We start from the raw sequence: 14,612 nt of genomic DNA, 5'->3' as shown, positions 1-14,612 counted from the left end.
GGAAAATGAAATCAGTTCCAAATAGGCCGAATAACTTTTGTATTATAATTTTATGGACATTGTATGATTTTTTTTTAATATAAATAATTTAAAGTTGCGCTACAATAATATGACGTCGTTTATATCTCGTGTTGATCACTTCACAATGGCCAATATTAGTAATTGCAACTGGATTGTTTTTTATACTTACAGTAAATGTGAAATAATAGGATAGCAACAATATGCATATTTGTAGGTAATATTCTTTTTAAAGGAATCATCTGTATATCATAAATAAATATTTTATTTACACATATGGTGCATATTCGTGTGCATTAATAACAATATAATCGGTTCTAAATATAGATTCAAATTTCACATAATTTTAACTTATATAATATATTATATTCCAAAGTCGTCTTATATTAATTAGAAAATTCACAATTTAATTTAACTCAGATATTTTACGATATTTTTACGACATCAAAATTTGCGAACGTTCACGTAGCTTTCGCCAATCTAATTTATATTTCAATCAAATTTGCTTAAAGCAAGCGCTTTCAATTGTTAAGTTACCTACCAGCTAGTGGCTACATAATTTAATATTAATTTTAAAAATGTAACTAGATTTTTAAATTCATATATTTAAATCGATAATACATACATACATGATTAGCAAAAATGTAAGTGTAATTCATAATTTAGCAAGGACGGATGATTAATTTAACAAATGTATAAAAATGAAATCCTAATTTAAACCTACTGGGAACATAGAAACGACAAAAAAAAAGCAGACCATCGTAGGTGTATACCTACGTGTGTACCTTCTGTTCTGAACTGAATGCAGGTATATGTTTCTACGAATTTAAAGACATTTTTGTAATTTTCAGATGGACATAATATATTCGTCTCACATAAAAGTTTTGTAAATTAAGATACCCGACAAAATACACTTCCAAGCAATATATAATTTTCATATTTTGAACCTGATCACATACTACGTGCTTTCTATATTCACCTAAGTAGGTAATCCTATTATTTATTGTTTAATTTAACAATCATTTAAAAATGCATCCGACGGAAAAGCGGAAAATGTTGTATTTATAAAAATGTACTTACAAGTTAATCTGAGTAGCGCCTAAACATTTAGCACTATTATTAAACTTTCTACAAAGACGAAAAATGTGACATTAATTAATCGACATTGTAATGATTATTGCTATATCACACTAACGGGGTTATGAATTATTGCCTCCTAACTCTTAAGAGGAGCTATTATAAGAACGGCGTTTGGTTCATGTCATTCGCCATTTGCTTCCAAATCCTCTTCCTCAGCGTCCAATAAATTGTCCAGACTCGTATCCGAGTCATCATCTTGTCATCTGTGAAAAAAAAGTTTTAACTTTTTTGCCGCGCAAAAAAATGTCATTTAATTTTTATATTACGTTAGTGAGATCTTTGAAATGCTTTGAAATGTGTTTTTTTTTGTGTAAGTAGCTACTAGTTATTATTCTGTGGTGACTGGTGTAAGTAATATTCTTAGAACTATAAACATTTTTTATTCAATCCGACTCCGAGAAAATATATCCTTAGGTACGTTGTGTGTTAAGTATTGTTCTCTACCAGTAAAATTTACTTAACTATATTTATGCGGTAAGTAACTAAGTAGATTTACTAAATTGAACCTTTTACGAAATGCAGTTGTTTCAGTTTATAGTAATTAACTAGCTTCCGCCCACGACTTTGTACACGTGCATCCCTGTTTTTCCCCGTTCCCGCAAGAATTTCGGGAAATCCTTTCTTAGCGGATGCCTACGTCCTAACATCTACCTGCATGCCAAATTTCAGCCCAATACGTCCTGTGGTTTGGGCTGTGCGTTGATAGATCACTATATCAGTCACCTTTGAGTTTTATTTATACGTCTTATAAGATTATTTTCTATTGTCCGGCACTATTCACGTTTACAAAATCAGAAGACCAAATCCGCCATTTCGCACCGGGCGTAAATTGCGACACCTCGTACTTACCTAGTGATGTACACGGTGTCTATGTGAGTGAGCCTCGCCCCAGCGAGCGGCGCCGCGTGCCGCAGCTTGCGCCGCTCGAGCGTGGTGCGCGCCTGATGCACGGCCAGGTCGCCGCACCAGCGCTCGCAACGGGCGTAGATAACAACACCTATTTAGAAATTAAATAATTTAAATTTAAAAAGAAAACATTATTGACTAGGCTAGGCAAGTAGTTGAAACTGTTTTTATTTTTTCACAAAACTTTAGTGACAACAATAGTGATAAATTGCAAAGATACAGATAAATATATAAAACAAACAAAAAGAGATAAATTTCACAAATTACAAATGTGCGATAGACTTACCAGCCCCAGCAAAGAGAATAATCGCAGGCCATGAATCCAGCAGTAACGGTGTCAAGAGCAGTAGAGATATCAGCATGGTGATTGGACCTTGAATCTTGTTCAGTGTTTTCACTCCCGCGTTATGAGCGGGTTGCCAGGCGCAAATCAATGTGCCACAAAACCAAACTGTAATACAAAAATTATTTATTAAACTTAATGATTATTCAAGCAAAAAGTGGAGGATTGAAAAAGTATGTTAAAATGTGTTTTAGCATATCAGAAATGGACAAGTCAATATTCGTAACCATACTTGCCCTGAAGTGTTTGAAGTTAACTTGAATCAAAGAAACCAGACAAGGATTTTTATTTCGATGAGATTACAAAAGCTTATAAAAATTACAGTAAGTTAAATTAAAACAAGCACAAAATATTACGTGGTATTCCCGCTGAGAACATAGGCGTTCGAAATTTTTCACTGCAGAAGGCAACCGCTATGAATCCATCAGCTACCAATTGTACAAAAGCACCAATTATAGCCCACCGCACACCTTGGACGCTAGGTGGCGCTGGTATGCTAGACTCTGGGATGGACGTTACAACCTGGGGAAATGGAAGATACTTTTTTAACTTGATAGTGATATATGTGTATGATTGATTTTTCAAAAATGATAGGTATGTGTTCTAAAGAGACGTCGGAGATAATCAATAAAAAGGATTTCATTAAATTATTTTTTACGAAGCTGAATAAGAAAACCTAACGGAGTCAAGAAGTGATATGACCCTGTTTATCTGTAACTGACCATGTTTATCTGTAACTGACCATAACAACAAGAGAGAAATTCATAACAAGTCATCGAAGAAGTAGCCCGTTCGATTTCTAACTTCACGTTTTATTCCATTTCTATCCATATTTCCGTTCCCTACCTGTATTCTATCCCTATATTCCTTGACCACAGCATCGATATCAGTAGAATCGTCTCCAGAGGACAGTTCACCAGCACTGGCTTCGATATCTGATGGAATATCCACGACTTCTGCTTCAGCCAGCTCAGCCATGCCACTTCCAGAGCTGGCATGTTCGATCTCTTCACTTGGACAACCGTTGTATTCGTCTAGTAATAGGCACTCTCTTTCTTCTGTTTCTATAAAAAATTTAGTGCGTATTTAGTGAAAATCTTTTACAACAATTAGTTAACTTATTTAGTATATATTACAGTTAATAAGCAGCGACCAAAATCTTGCATTTTAGGATAGTATTTAAATAATTTATAAGGTGTGGGTCTTATTAATAACCTACCTTTATTAACTTTAGATTTGATGCTTTCTAATGTTTTTGTATGTCGTATTGCTGATGGAATGAACCAAAGGCTGCGCTTGCTTTTCATTCCTGAAGCCTTTCTAGTTCTGCCACCAATACCCAGTCGTTTATATTCAACATCTATAAAAAAAATATTATTTAGTACAGAATATACCTACCTACTATTTTAATTTTAAATGGTATTAGCAGAAGAAAGTTGAAGCTTTAAGCTCACAGTAAAATATGTATTATATTGTTAACGTGAATTTTTAATTAAAAATAATACTATTTCCATAAACAGAGCGATATTTCTTTATAAAATATTCTTACCACCAGCCTCAATTTGTTCCGCAGTAGGAACGCACCTCATTATTATAAAGTGTAGAGCTTGGATTGTTATACCTAGCAAATGGCTTGCGTTCATCAGCGTAATCATATGCGATAAAGGGCAAGCAAATGCTAATATCGCTGCAAGACTTCCTATAACAAAATTTACATAATATGTAAGTAGGTAAGTAAGTATATGCGAAAAATATGACATTTTAAAATTCTGCGCCGTTGTATACAATTAGTGCAATAAAACGAGTGAGCTAATCTAGCTCATTTTTGCAACTTTTTTATGAAAAAGATCTAATTTGTATTACACCGTAGAATTTTGTGATATTGCAAACATTGCTATGAATGAAACTAAATTGGTCACACGCTCCGTCGGGAAACCCCGTAAAAGGCCAAGGCTCTCGGGAAAACTCAACTCAACAAGTATAGCGAGATTTAATGAAAAATTGACGGCTCTACACTGTCGTCATACTGTCGCCCTCTAAATTAAGGTCATATTGTAAACTTAACATAGTTTAAGTACATAATATTATAAATTAACAACAAACAAATATATTGTTTTTAATACTTACATTTAAATTGTTTATTTTTATTCATAAAGCGTGGAAAATTAGATTCTAAGCGTTATTCGCTTAACACAATATATAAGTCTGTCTTGCGTCGTTCTTTTATTGATATACTCTGTCAAATGTCTGTTTTTGTACGAAAAAGTACCAACACTTATTTACACTGAATGAAAAAAAATCTTTCACGTTACATACCTGCAGTAAAAACGGCCAAAACTGGGCTGCCAGTAGTAGTGCTCTCATACGTCATGGATCGCGTAAGAACTTTCCATTCAGGGGATGCCAGGAGTACTAACACAGAAAAGAGTAATGGACAAAGTTCTGTCAGAGCCAGACATATTCCGGCTACAGTGATTGCTGCTAATATTGGACAAATCCAGCTAGCTATCCTCGCTTCTAATAATGTAGTGACTGGTAGGGCAGCATCGATAGTGATCCTGAACAATAATATCATCTCTAATACACTAAATTTGTTGTATTTGTAGAAATAATCTCTCACGGAAAAATTTCGGCGAAGAACGAGTTAGGTACGTATGTAAATTTTCAAAAAACGTTCAAAATATGAGAGGGTATTTTGGTATCGTGTTTTTTTTTGGTAAAAATAATATCGCTTGCGACATTATAAGTAGACTGGGGTAGAAGCCTTTAAAAATAATGAAAAGATAAAAAAAATCGCAGTCGGATGAAACCCATTAGAAAAGGAGGGGAATATGATGAAAATAAAAGGAAAAATAAATTACGGTCAATCCGAGTTCGGGAAGTGGGAGGGGGGAGCTTTTAAGAGAAAAAAATGGTTTCTCTCGATTTCCGACAAAACTACAAGACCTACAGAACAAAGTTCAATGGCAAAGTTGTAGGTAATTAAAAGTTCTACAACTTTTGTATTCACAATTTTTTCACATAACCTCAAAATTTAAGTGAAAAATTCAAAAAACCAAGTTTTTGGTCTTTTATTTTTATCTACTTCAAAATTTATTGTTTTTCTACGAAATTTGGTGGAAACTTACTTTATTATGTCCCAAATACACTGTAAATTATTTGATTAAAAATATTTATTTTTTCGCCTTATTTTGAATTAATACCAAAAAAACAACCTAATTTTCAATCGAAAAGTCACCCGTCAAAATATCAGCTTTTTTTAAAAACTGGGGGTGCCTTTTATTCATTGAAATCTCTACTTTCATATGGTGTAAAAAAAAATAAACACCACCATAGTAAATGTTCTCAGGAAATGCATACAAACAGTGTGATAATGAGCTTTTACTAAATCAGGCACACTTCTCGAACTCTATATCTTCTCTTGTATCGGCTTTTCGGTAATATTTCAAAAGAAAAATAATTATCTGTTCTAAGTTTAATATTTTACAGCATATTCAAAAGCAAAATGATGTCGATAAAAACATTTCAGGTAGTTCGAGAAGTGTGCCTGATTTAGTAAAAGCTAATTTTCACACTGTTTGTATGCATTTCCTGAGAAAATTTACTATGGTGGTGTTTATTTTTTTTACACCATATGAAAGTAGAGATTTCAATGAATAAAAGGCACCCCAAGTTTTTGAAAAAAGCTGATATTTTGACGGGTGACTTTTCGATTGAAAATTAGGTTGTTTTTTTGGTATTAATTCAAAATAAGGCGAAAAAATTAATATTTTCAATCAAATAAATTACAGTGTATTTGGGACATAATAAAGTAAGTTTTCACCAAATTTCGTAGAAAAACAATAAATTTTGAAGTAGATAAAAATAAAAAACCAAAAACTTGGCTTTTTGAATTTTTCACCTAAATTTTGAGCTTATGTGAAAAAATTGTGAATACAAAATTTGAATATTTTTAATTACCTACAACTTTGCCATTGAACTTATTTCTGTAGGACTTGTAGTTTTGTCGGAAATCGAGAGAAACCATTTTTTTCTCTTAAAAGCCCCCTCCCACTTCCCGAACTCGGATTGACCGTAATTTATTTTTCCTTTTATTTTCATCATATTCCCCTCCTTTTCTAATGGGTTTCATCCGACTGCGATTTTTTTTTGTTTCAAAAATTATCTACTCTAGTCTAAAGAGATATAATGAGATTGTGAAACAATATTAAACACGTATTTTTTGTATCAGTGATATATTAATTAATTTACACTCACCCTTTCAGCATATTAGTGTACAGAAAACACAAACAACAAAGGACAATAGCTGGTAGACCAATTATAAGAAATAAATTCTTTTTAAAATTCTCATTTTGATGTTTCTTTTGTACGATACAAAACGTATAAGATATCGGAGCTCCTGCTGCGAATAGCTGAAATTAATTAAGTGTAATTTTATTAATAAACACATGTTGAGTTTGCATAATTAATTTTATTTTTTCAACCAACCTCATAAACTGTGATAGGTATTGGTATCTTTATGTTTGCTATATCCAAATTCATTAAGCCAAATATCGTGAAAGATTGACTGAATATGTAGAGTAGGATTAATAGCAGAAATGTGAACATCATGCTCTCCTGTAAGAAAAGAATAGAAATTGGTAGGTAATCAATTTCGAGTATGAAGCTAATCAAAGCTGCTTACAAAATACATACGTAAATATTTAGGTTTGTATTCACTTTTATTTTATCGCTTTTTTATTCAAAAGTTTTATAAACTATCAATCGAAATTTTTTTTTAAAGATACCATTGAATCGGCAATATTAAATCAAACATTTTATACACAAAAAAATTTATTTGCTCATAACGCTTCTTACCTCCAACCCACACATAAACATAGCACAGACAACGAGAACAACAGTAACTCCCAGCACATCCGGCCAGGGTTCTCCCAGCGACCTCGTCTCGTACCCGAACAGCCATCGCCTAGTTCTGCCACCGGTCACGTGGTCAGCTGTAGCACTCAAGATCCTTGCGCATACAGCGACAGCGACCAAGTGCGATAGAAACCACATCCACATAGCCATGAAGTCGGCGAAAGATCTGAAGTTCCTCTCCCGCCTGCCTCGGGACGTTTTTGGGGGTGGGAGTATGTCGGACATCTTTTTCAAATCTCTGTTTGTTAGTGCTGAAAATGACTTTGGAAATATAATATGTATACCTATTAAAATAGTCCAGGGAACATAATAACTCGTATGTAGATTAAGTCAAAAAATTATAGAAGAGACAGCAAGACAACTTACGCAAATTCTATATAAAAAGCGTATTACGTATTTCTTTGAATTATCATTTTTTCTTACTGTATCTCATCCACATCTCATCCAAGGCAGTGAAGTTATAAGTTTATAAAGACTTCGGATAATAAACATAACGTAAAATCTGTAGGAAATTCCAAAAAATAAAAATATTTAACTAGAGCTTTTTTAAACCGCTAAGTTATGTATTTTTATTTTCCGAAATTTCTAAAAGTTGTTATCTAGTGTGCTTGTAAGATATCGACATGAAACACTTCATCTATTTGCGTATATAAAGCGTATCATTATGAAAATCCTCTATACTTTAAAAAACCTAAACATTTCCTTACTAGCGAAGGTAATGAAGACGGCCACCAATATCACAGCAGGTATCGCACAATAACTCGAGTTGGCAGCTGTCAGTGGTGCCAACAGCAAGGCCCCGAGGGTCCATCTCGCCCCACACGCCTCCCCACCACAGAACACCTTGAATCTGCTCATCATTGAGCTGACTTCGCGCTGTTCACTTGCCATTTCTGGAATACTGAATATGATTTGAAACTTTTTTACTATACGTTATATTTTAGTTTAATTGTGGTTTGAAGGTTTTTAATAAATAGAGGTACCTATATTATTGCTTTCAACATTGTAGATATAATTTTTTAATGTTTTGTTTCCTGATTTAAGAAAGTAAACAACAATAATATTATAGAATTTTTATATTATATATCAATATAACATCGACATACCATTTAATATTTTTATATTTGTAACTAAGAAAAGCTCTATATTTCATATCTACGTTTGAAATGTAGAGCTGTCCTAAGACCTACATTTTAATCTCAATTTACAAGACATTAATTTATAAAATATTATAAAATCAATAATGTTAATATTACTGATAAAACATTTCTAATCTTTTCTTATAAATAACTACAAAGTAAACATCAATTTAGATAATATATTTTTTGTTTATTGAATATTAATCATAAGAGTCATTCGAGGGTCAATTATACAATGAATGTTTTCATTCCATGCTTAATTACCGTTACTTAAAAAGTGCAAACATCTTGTAACATGAAAGGCGACAAAATTATGACGTAAGGGGTTGTTAGATGTATGAAAAGGGAAACTTACCATGATTACAGCTTTTCAGGAAAATGAATGATTCTCTTGATGTTTTCTAAACACTTAGATAAAACCTACATTTTTATGGAAACAGGGTACACAAAAACAGTATTGACAAATTGTATTATGTGTGTAATTGGCGAAATTGTAGAGAAAACTAGTAAATAAGGTTGAGTTTTCCGTTTTCATGCGACAAAGGCGAAGAGGGCGGAAGCATAGTTCTGTCTCTGTTGTTCGCTTTATAATCGATACTTTTGCTAGGGTAACCATTTAATGTTTATTAATTATATAAGGTATGTACACATGCTATATGAATAATAGAATCTTATAAGAATCTACTTAGATCTACATTTAATATAGCACGTCATTAATTGTAGGTCTCTTTAACAAAAAATACTTAAAAGCGGAATGGATCAAAAACTTCTAAATACCTGTACACTGACCTCCTTGACAAAGTTTTTATCTTTACATGCCCGGCTAAAAAATTATGTAAAAAGGAATAAAAAATTATAATCCATACTAATATTATAAATGCCAAAGAAACTCTGTCTGTCTGTCTGTTACTCGATCACGCCTTAACTACCCAACCAATTTGCATGAAATTTGGTATAGAGATATTTTGATACCCGAGAAAGGACATAGGATAGGTTTTATCCCGGAAATCCTACGGGAACGGGTTTTTCTTTGAAAACGCGGGCGAAGCCGCGGGCGGAAAGCTAGTATTTACTATATATGTTTCAACGTAATACAAAAGAAAATGCTTTTGCCTGACGAAGACAGAAACGCTTTCAGTTATCAGTTTTAATTCAAGAAGCAGGACCACTCTTAACTCTACCTATGAGTTATATTTTAATCTCTTTATTCTATGTATAAAAAGTCATCATTATCAAATTTGGTCAGTCTAGGAAAATCTAATCATCACTATAGTATAAAACTGTTGGTTGGCAGACATACATTAGTAGGGCTTCTGGAAAAACCTTTAATATAAAACTGTTTTAATTTATCACCTTGAAAGTTGGATCTAATGCTTACATATTGACTTTAATAAAGTAGGTTAAACGAATTAAGTAGTAAACAGAAGTGGAACGGCTATACAGATATTATCTACTATGATATATCGATATATGGTATACCATGATAGTAACACATAATATTCTTTGGTCATCAACAACAACAATACTTACCGTCTTTACAAAAAGTTAAATTAAAAATGTTACCTATTTAGGTAACAATGATAAGACGATAGTACTGTAAGACTTTTTAGTAGTACGAGTAGGTAGTCGTACTAAAAAAAAATTAAGTTTCATTGTCGTATAATATTTAGGCATTTTAATTGTCTGCAGGCGGAGATAAATTAAATGCATCAATTAATTTCATTAAAATAAAAGAGCCGTCATTGTTAAGGATTTGATTCGTCACAACTTTTAGGAATTTTGCTCCTGCTCTTAAGTAGTGACGTTAGATCATACACGTTATAGGAATTTTCAGGATAAACAATTTAGAGCTAATCCAATTAGCATCTGACTCAATGCTCTTATGACAATTCGGGGAATACTTACATAGCTACAGAGAAATTTGTCACTATGGAGGAAAATTTATATTTTACCCACTTATTTTTGGTTGTGTTTCAATTGACGATGTATGATTTGGTAAGATGTTATTATAGTAACGATCTTTTTAAATTTAATTTAAAAAATGTAATGTTTTCTTTGGGTCCTCCGATATCCTCCATAGTCAAGGTAAAATCATGTAAAATGGAAAATAATAAATAAAATGGAAGTATCTGTGTTTATTTCCCTAGAAGATCAGGAGAAGAGGTTAAAGGGCAACAAAGACTACTATTTGCTATCTCGTAATTCCTATGGGATTGGGATTTACGCGGGAAAAAACTATGTTTTATCGACTCCCACACGATTGAAGTATCATATATCTTAGCACAAGTATACCTAATAAAACTTATTGCGTTTGATATGTTTGTTCTGTTGAGGGTGCAATTTAGATTAAAAAACCTTATGTTACGATAATGCTAATATTATTATGTTTGTAATTGTACCTGTATGTTCTCCAAATAAATAAATAAAATTGGACAATTTCAATAATAAATGATGAAATTCAGTGACAAACAAGCATAGATTAGGTGTGTTTACTCGTTTTTATTAATTAGCCAATGACGTTAACACGTCCGTAATAGATACGAGTATTGTATTTATATTCATCTTGTTATCATGAAGGCTAGCGCTCAGTGTTGATATAAAATACTCGCTTATCGAAACAAACAATAAGCTTTTGTTAGAACTTGATGTATTTAGAATAGCTGCTTGTCTTTTCCATTTGCTTTGCTTCGGAATGGCTGGAGTCTATTATTTGATATGGAGAAGAAAGTTGTCAGGGTAGGTATAATCGGAGATATAGTGCAAGTGCATCATCTTTTTGAATTTAAACATGACTAAAGTAATCACTAGACAAAATAGTAAAAAGTAGTACTTACTTTAGAAGTACCTATTCGTGAAGTTTTCTACCTTATTTGGCAAACTCTATATTTTTATAATATGCTATAGCAAAGCCTAAACCTAGATGTGTCATGGTTTTTTTTTTTTAATAAAAGTGTATCATTTAAAAGCAAAGATTATGTAGGTAAAGAGCGATTATAAAAAATGAAACAAACCAACGGAAAATTCCTATTTACATACTCAATTGATTTTTTTAATTTAAATCATTTTCGTATCGTTTTTATTCTAAAAAATTAAATCGTTATAATTCTTAATTAATAAAAGGACGAAGATACAATTATTTACTAATTAATAGATAAACAATTCATCTCAATCAATTCAACAGTATTACAAAACATCCAGTTAAATTCCATACAGATAGTTCTAGAATGTTTCAATAGGGGTGTCAAAAGTTTTGCTTCCACCGGGATGAAATCGTGTAGGCGATCTCCCGTATATACCGCGGGAATCGCGCGCTCCAGACATTTTAAATACTAACTTTGCATAAACACCACGACTGTTCCACAGATAATAATTAATAATAATAACTGTACTGTGATTAAAAATTAAATATGAGGGCTCAGACTGTGTTTCTATTGTTTTTTGTTTTGAGTATAGTTATTTGTGTTAGTGGTTTGGCGCTGAGGAGAGGGAATATTGATTATGTGAGTTTTTTCATTATTCGCGTGAAAAACTTTAGTTTCTTAATTTATTGTGCGTTCAATTTTTTGAATAAACAAATGAATAAAATGTTGTTGAAAGTTATATTTAGTTTAAGTATAACAATTTAAATGAATTGAACGGAGATCCAACTAACTTTATCATTATTTTTTAAATATGTACATTGTACATATTTAGTTAAGTTTCGTTTAATTTATATAAACTTATTATAGTTTGCTATATTTCATGATAAAGTGTTAAAATTGTGGTTAAAATCATTGGCTCAATGCTTAGATGCTCAATGTAAACTGTGTGGGTACCTACCTACTATCGAAAGTTTGGTTTCATTGTTTTAAACTCATTTTTTTAAAACCTTTATTGGTACCCATATGAGATAGATGATATGGTGTCGTAGTATTAATTATTATGTCTCATATTTAGTAACACAAATAAAACAAACCGTGATTATTCTTATAAGTAATAAATTAAATTTTTGTAGGTAAATTTCTTAAATAAACTTTTAAATTTTGGTCTTTGCGAAACACGTGTAAAACTAGATAGGAAATGGTTGTCAAAAAATATTGTAAAATAACTGTAGGTTACAGAAATTTCCTTCAGACTGAACTGACCTATCTAATAAAATCTAAGTAATTGTCACCGCTTGTAAACATTAAAAAGAACATAGAAAAACGGAATACAATATTTATGTACCTATAACATCTTTAGGTATTTACTAAAGGTTGTCCAATTTTAAATGCAATCTTATAGTCATTAACAACACTTTAACGAAAGGTTGATGAATATAAGATCATAATTCATAGTTGTTCGGCCGCGTGATCAAAAGAATTCCCGCGGGAATGAAAAGTTTGAGCGCGGTAAAAAGTAACCTAGTTAGCACATTGTAACCATCTCCAGACAAAAATTATACAACAAAATCTTTCTCTTATGACCTGAAAGAAAGATGAACAAACAGTTTCTAATTCCTAACATTACTTAGCAAGGATAGAAAGGTTTAAGAATCGCTAATCTCAGGAACTACTGGTCCGATTTGAAAAATTATTTCGATGTTAGATAGCCCATTTATTGAGGCAGGCGCTAAGACCAACAAGAGCGGAGCAATGCGAGTGAAACCGCAGGACACAGCTAGTTAATTTATAAAGCCATTCATAATTTCAGTTGGAAGCCCTCCGTCGCATGCAGCAGATACCTCAATGGCACTGCATGAGATACCGCCGCTTCCACCCCCACGGCCACTGCAGCAGGTGGTGGCTTACCAGGCGCACATGATTTGTTCTTACCGGTTCTTAGCCTAATACCTGTGCTAATACTTAATGCTTGTGTGAATGCTATAGGAAGTTTTATGTTTTTCATATTCATTTGAAAGATGGACTTTGATTAATTGAGATTTTTTAGATTTAAAGAAAAAAAAATGGTTGCAATATATTGGCTCTTGTTGAATATCATGTGTTAAGACTTTAATAAGAATTAAAATGTAGTTTATGGAGTAGAAGATTGTATGTAGTTAAATATTTTGTTATCTTAAGGAGAAATGTTGTTAATTTTATCTTGCCCTTTATAACTTAATTAATTGTACATTAAGAGATACTTAATATAAAAACGATAAATATTATTCGCTTTTATAGACAAAACATGTAATTTTTCCATTACATATAAGACACGAATTATGTAATAGTGTGAATAGTTTTAGATATATTTAGATGTTGTTTGACAATTTTAAAAGATAACTAAGTAGGTAAATCTATTAAAAATGTTATTATATTCGAATTTTCGTTGTTCTAAAACTTAGATATGAATTTTATAATAAAACAATTTTATTGACTATATGTGTAGTGTGTACTTTATTTCCAAGCATCAAACAAAAATACACGACCATTGTCAAAATTATTAAAACAGTGCATCCAAATTTTAATGAGAGCTAAATTGTGAAATGCTTAACATTCTTAATTATTTAATTGATAAACCTTTCGAAATAACGTGAGAGAAAGTTATCTTATGACTCAATATTATATTTATATCTCATGTAAAGAGATGCGGGTTAATTGCTATAATTTGGCCATAATAGCCACTTAAAAATTCCATAGTGAAGGAGTTAATTACATAATAGATACCTGGTACACAAACAGTAACAAAACCTGGATTATTCAGTATGCAGTATTAAATGAAGAGATTGAGCGACAAATTGATCACAGAAAAAAAAATCACATGTACCTAAGTCGGGATATATGTATCGTGTTTCTGAACACTAAATCTCTTTAAAAGCGGAAGATCCATACAGAATTACGAACATAAGTTCCATTAAACAATAATAAGGCAATGTTACACGGTGTTGCATCAACTCTAACTGTACGTATCCTGTCGGGAACTAGGTCTCTTCTAGAGTTTACTGGTCATAGTACAGTGCATTAAACCTGCTGATAATGACTCGTGACTTCATAATCATCGCTAAATGTGCTGAGATCGGATGTGTGACGCATGGAGTGTGATAGGTCAAGTTGTGTAGAACTCTACGTGTGCGTCCACACTGAATGCGCGGTGGCGGCGGCCTAGGCGGGCGCGACGAGCGGGCGCTCGCGGTGGCCACACCGACGCGCGAGCTCAAGTAGCGGTTCGACGTTTTTCGGGTGTTGCAAACT

General features: G+C 32.4%; 1 protein-coding gene across 2 annotated transcripts; it reads right to left on the bottom strand.

Annotated features, from left to right (window-relative positions):
• Positions 1-580: 580 nt before the first annotated feature.
• Positions 581-8,893, bottom strand: tadr (torn and diminished rhabdomeres). Of its 2 annotated transcripts, XM_089702931.1 has the most exons (13): positions 8,819-8,893; positions 8,032-8,225; positions 7,265-7,575; positions 6,896-7,024; positions 6,665-6,819; positions 4,724-4,965; positions 3,957-4,106; positions 3,627-3,767; positions 3,254-3,471; positions 2,764-2,929; positions 2,351-2,515; positions 2,008-2,155; positions 581-1,361 (listed from the first exon to the last, which is right to left on the bottom strand). In XM_089702931.1, the coding sequence occupies exons 2-13, from the start codon at positions 8,213-8,215 to the stop codon at positions 1,358-1,360; spliced, it is 2,013 nt and encodes a 670-aa protein (XP_089559057.1). In that variant the 5' UTR covers positions 8,216-8,225; positions 8,819-8,893; the 3' UTR covers positions 581-1,357. The 2 variants fall into 2 exon arrangements, with proteins under 2 accessions (XP_089559057.1, XP_089559056.1); XM_089702930.1 differs by lacking the exon at positions 581-1,361 and having other exon boundaries at positions 2,004-2,155.
• Positions 8,894-14,612: the final 5,719 nt, after the last annotated feature.

Source organism: Colias philodice, chromosome 13 (assembly GCF_061535455.1).
Source record: "Colias philodice isolate Cphi_HAF_F1 chromosome 13, ilColPhil1 Martin Lab GWU primary, whole genome shotgun sequence".
NCBI classification, from domain to species: Eukaryota; Metazoa; Arthropoda; class Insecta; order Lepidoptera; family Pieridae; genus Colias; species Colias philodice.
Note: the sequence above shows the minus strand (reverse complement) of the source record. Positions and strands in the feature narration are given on the sequence as shown.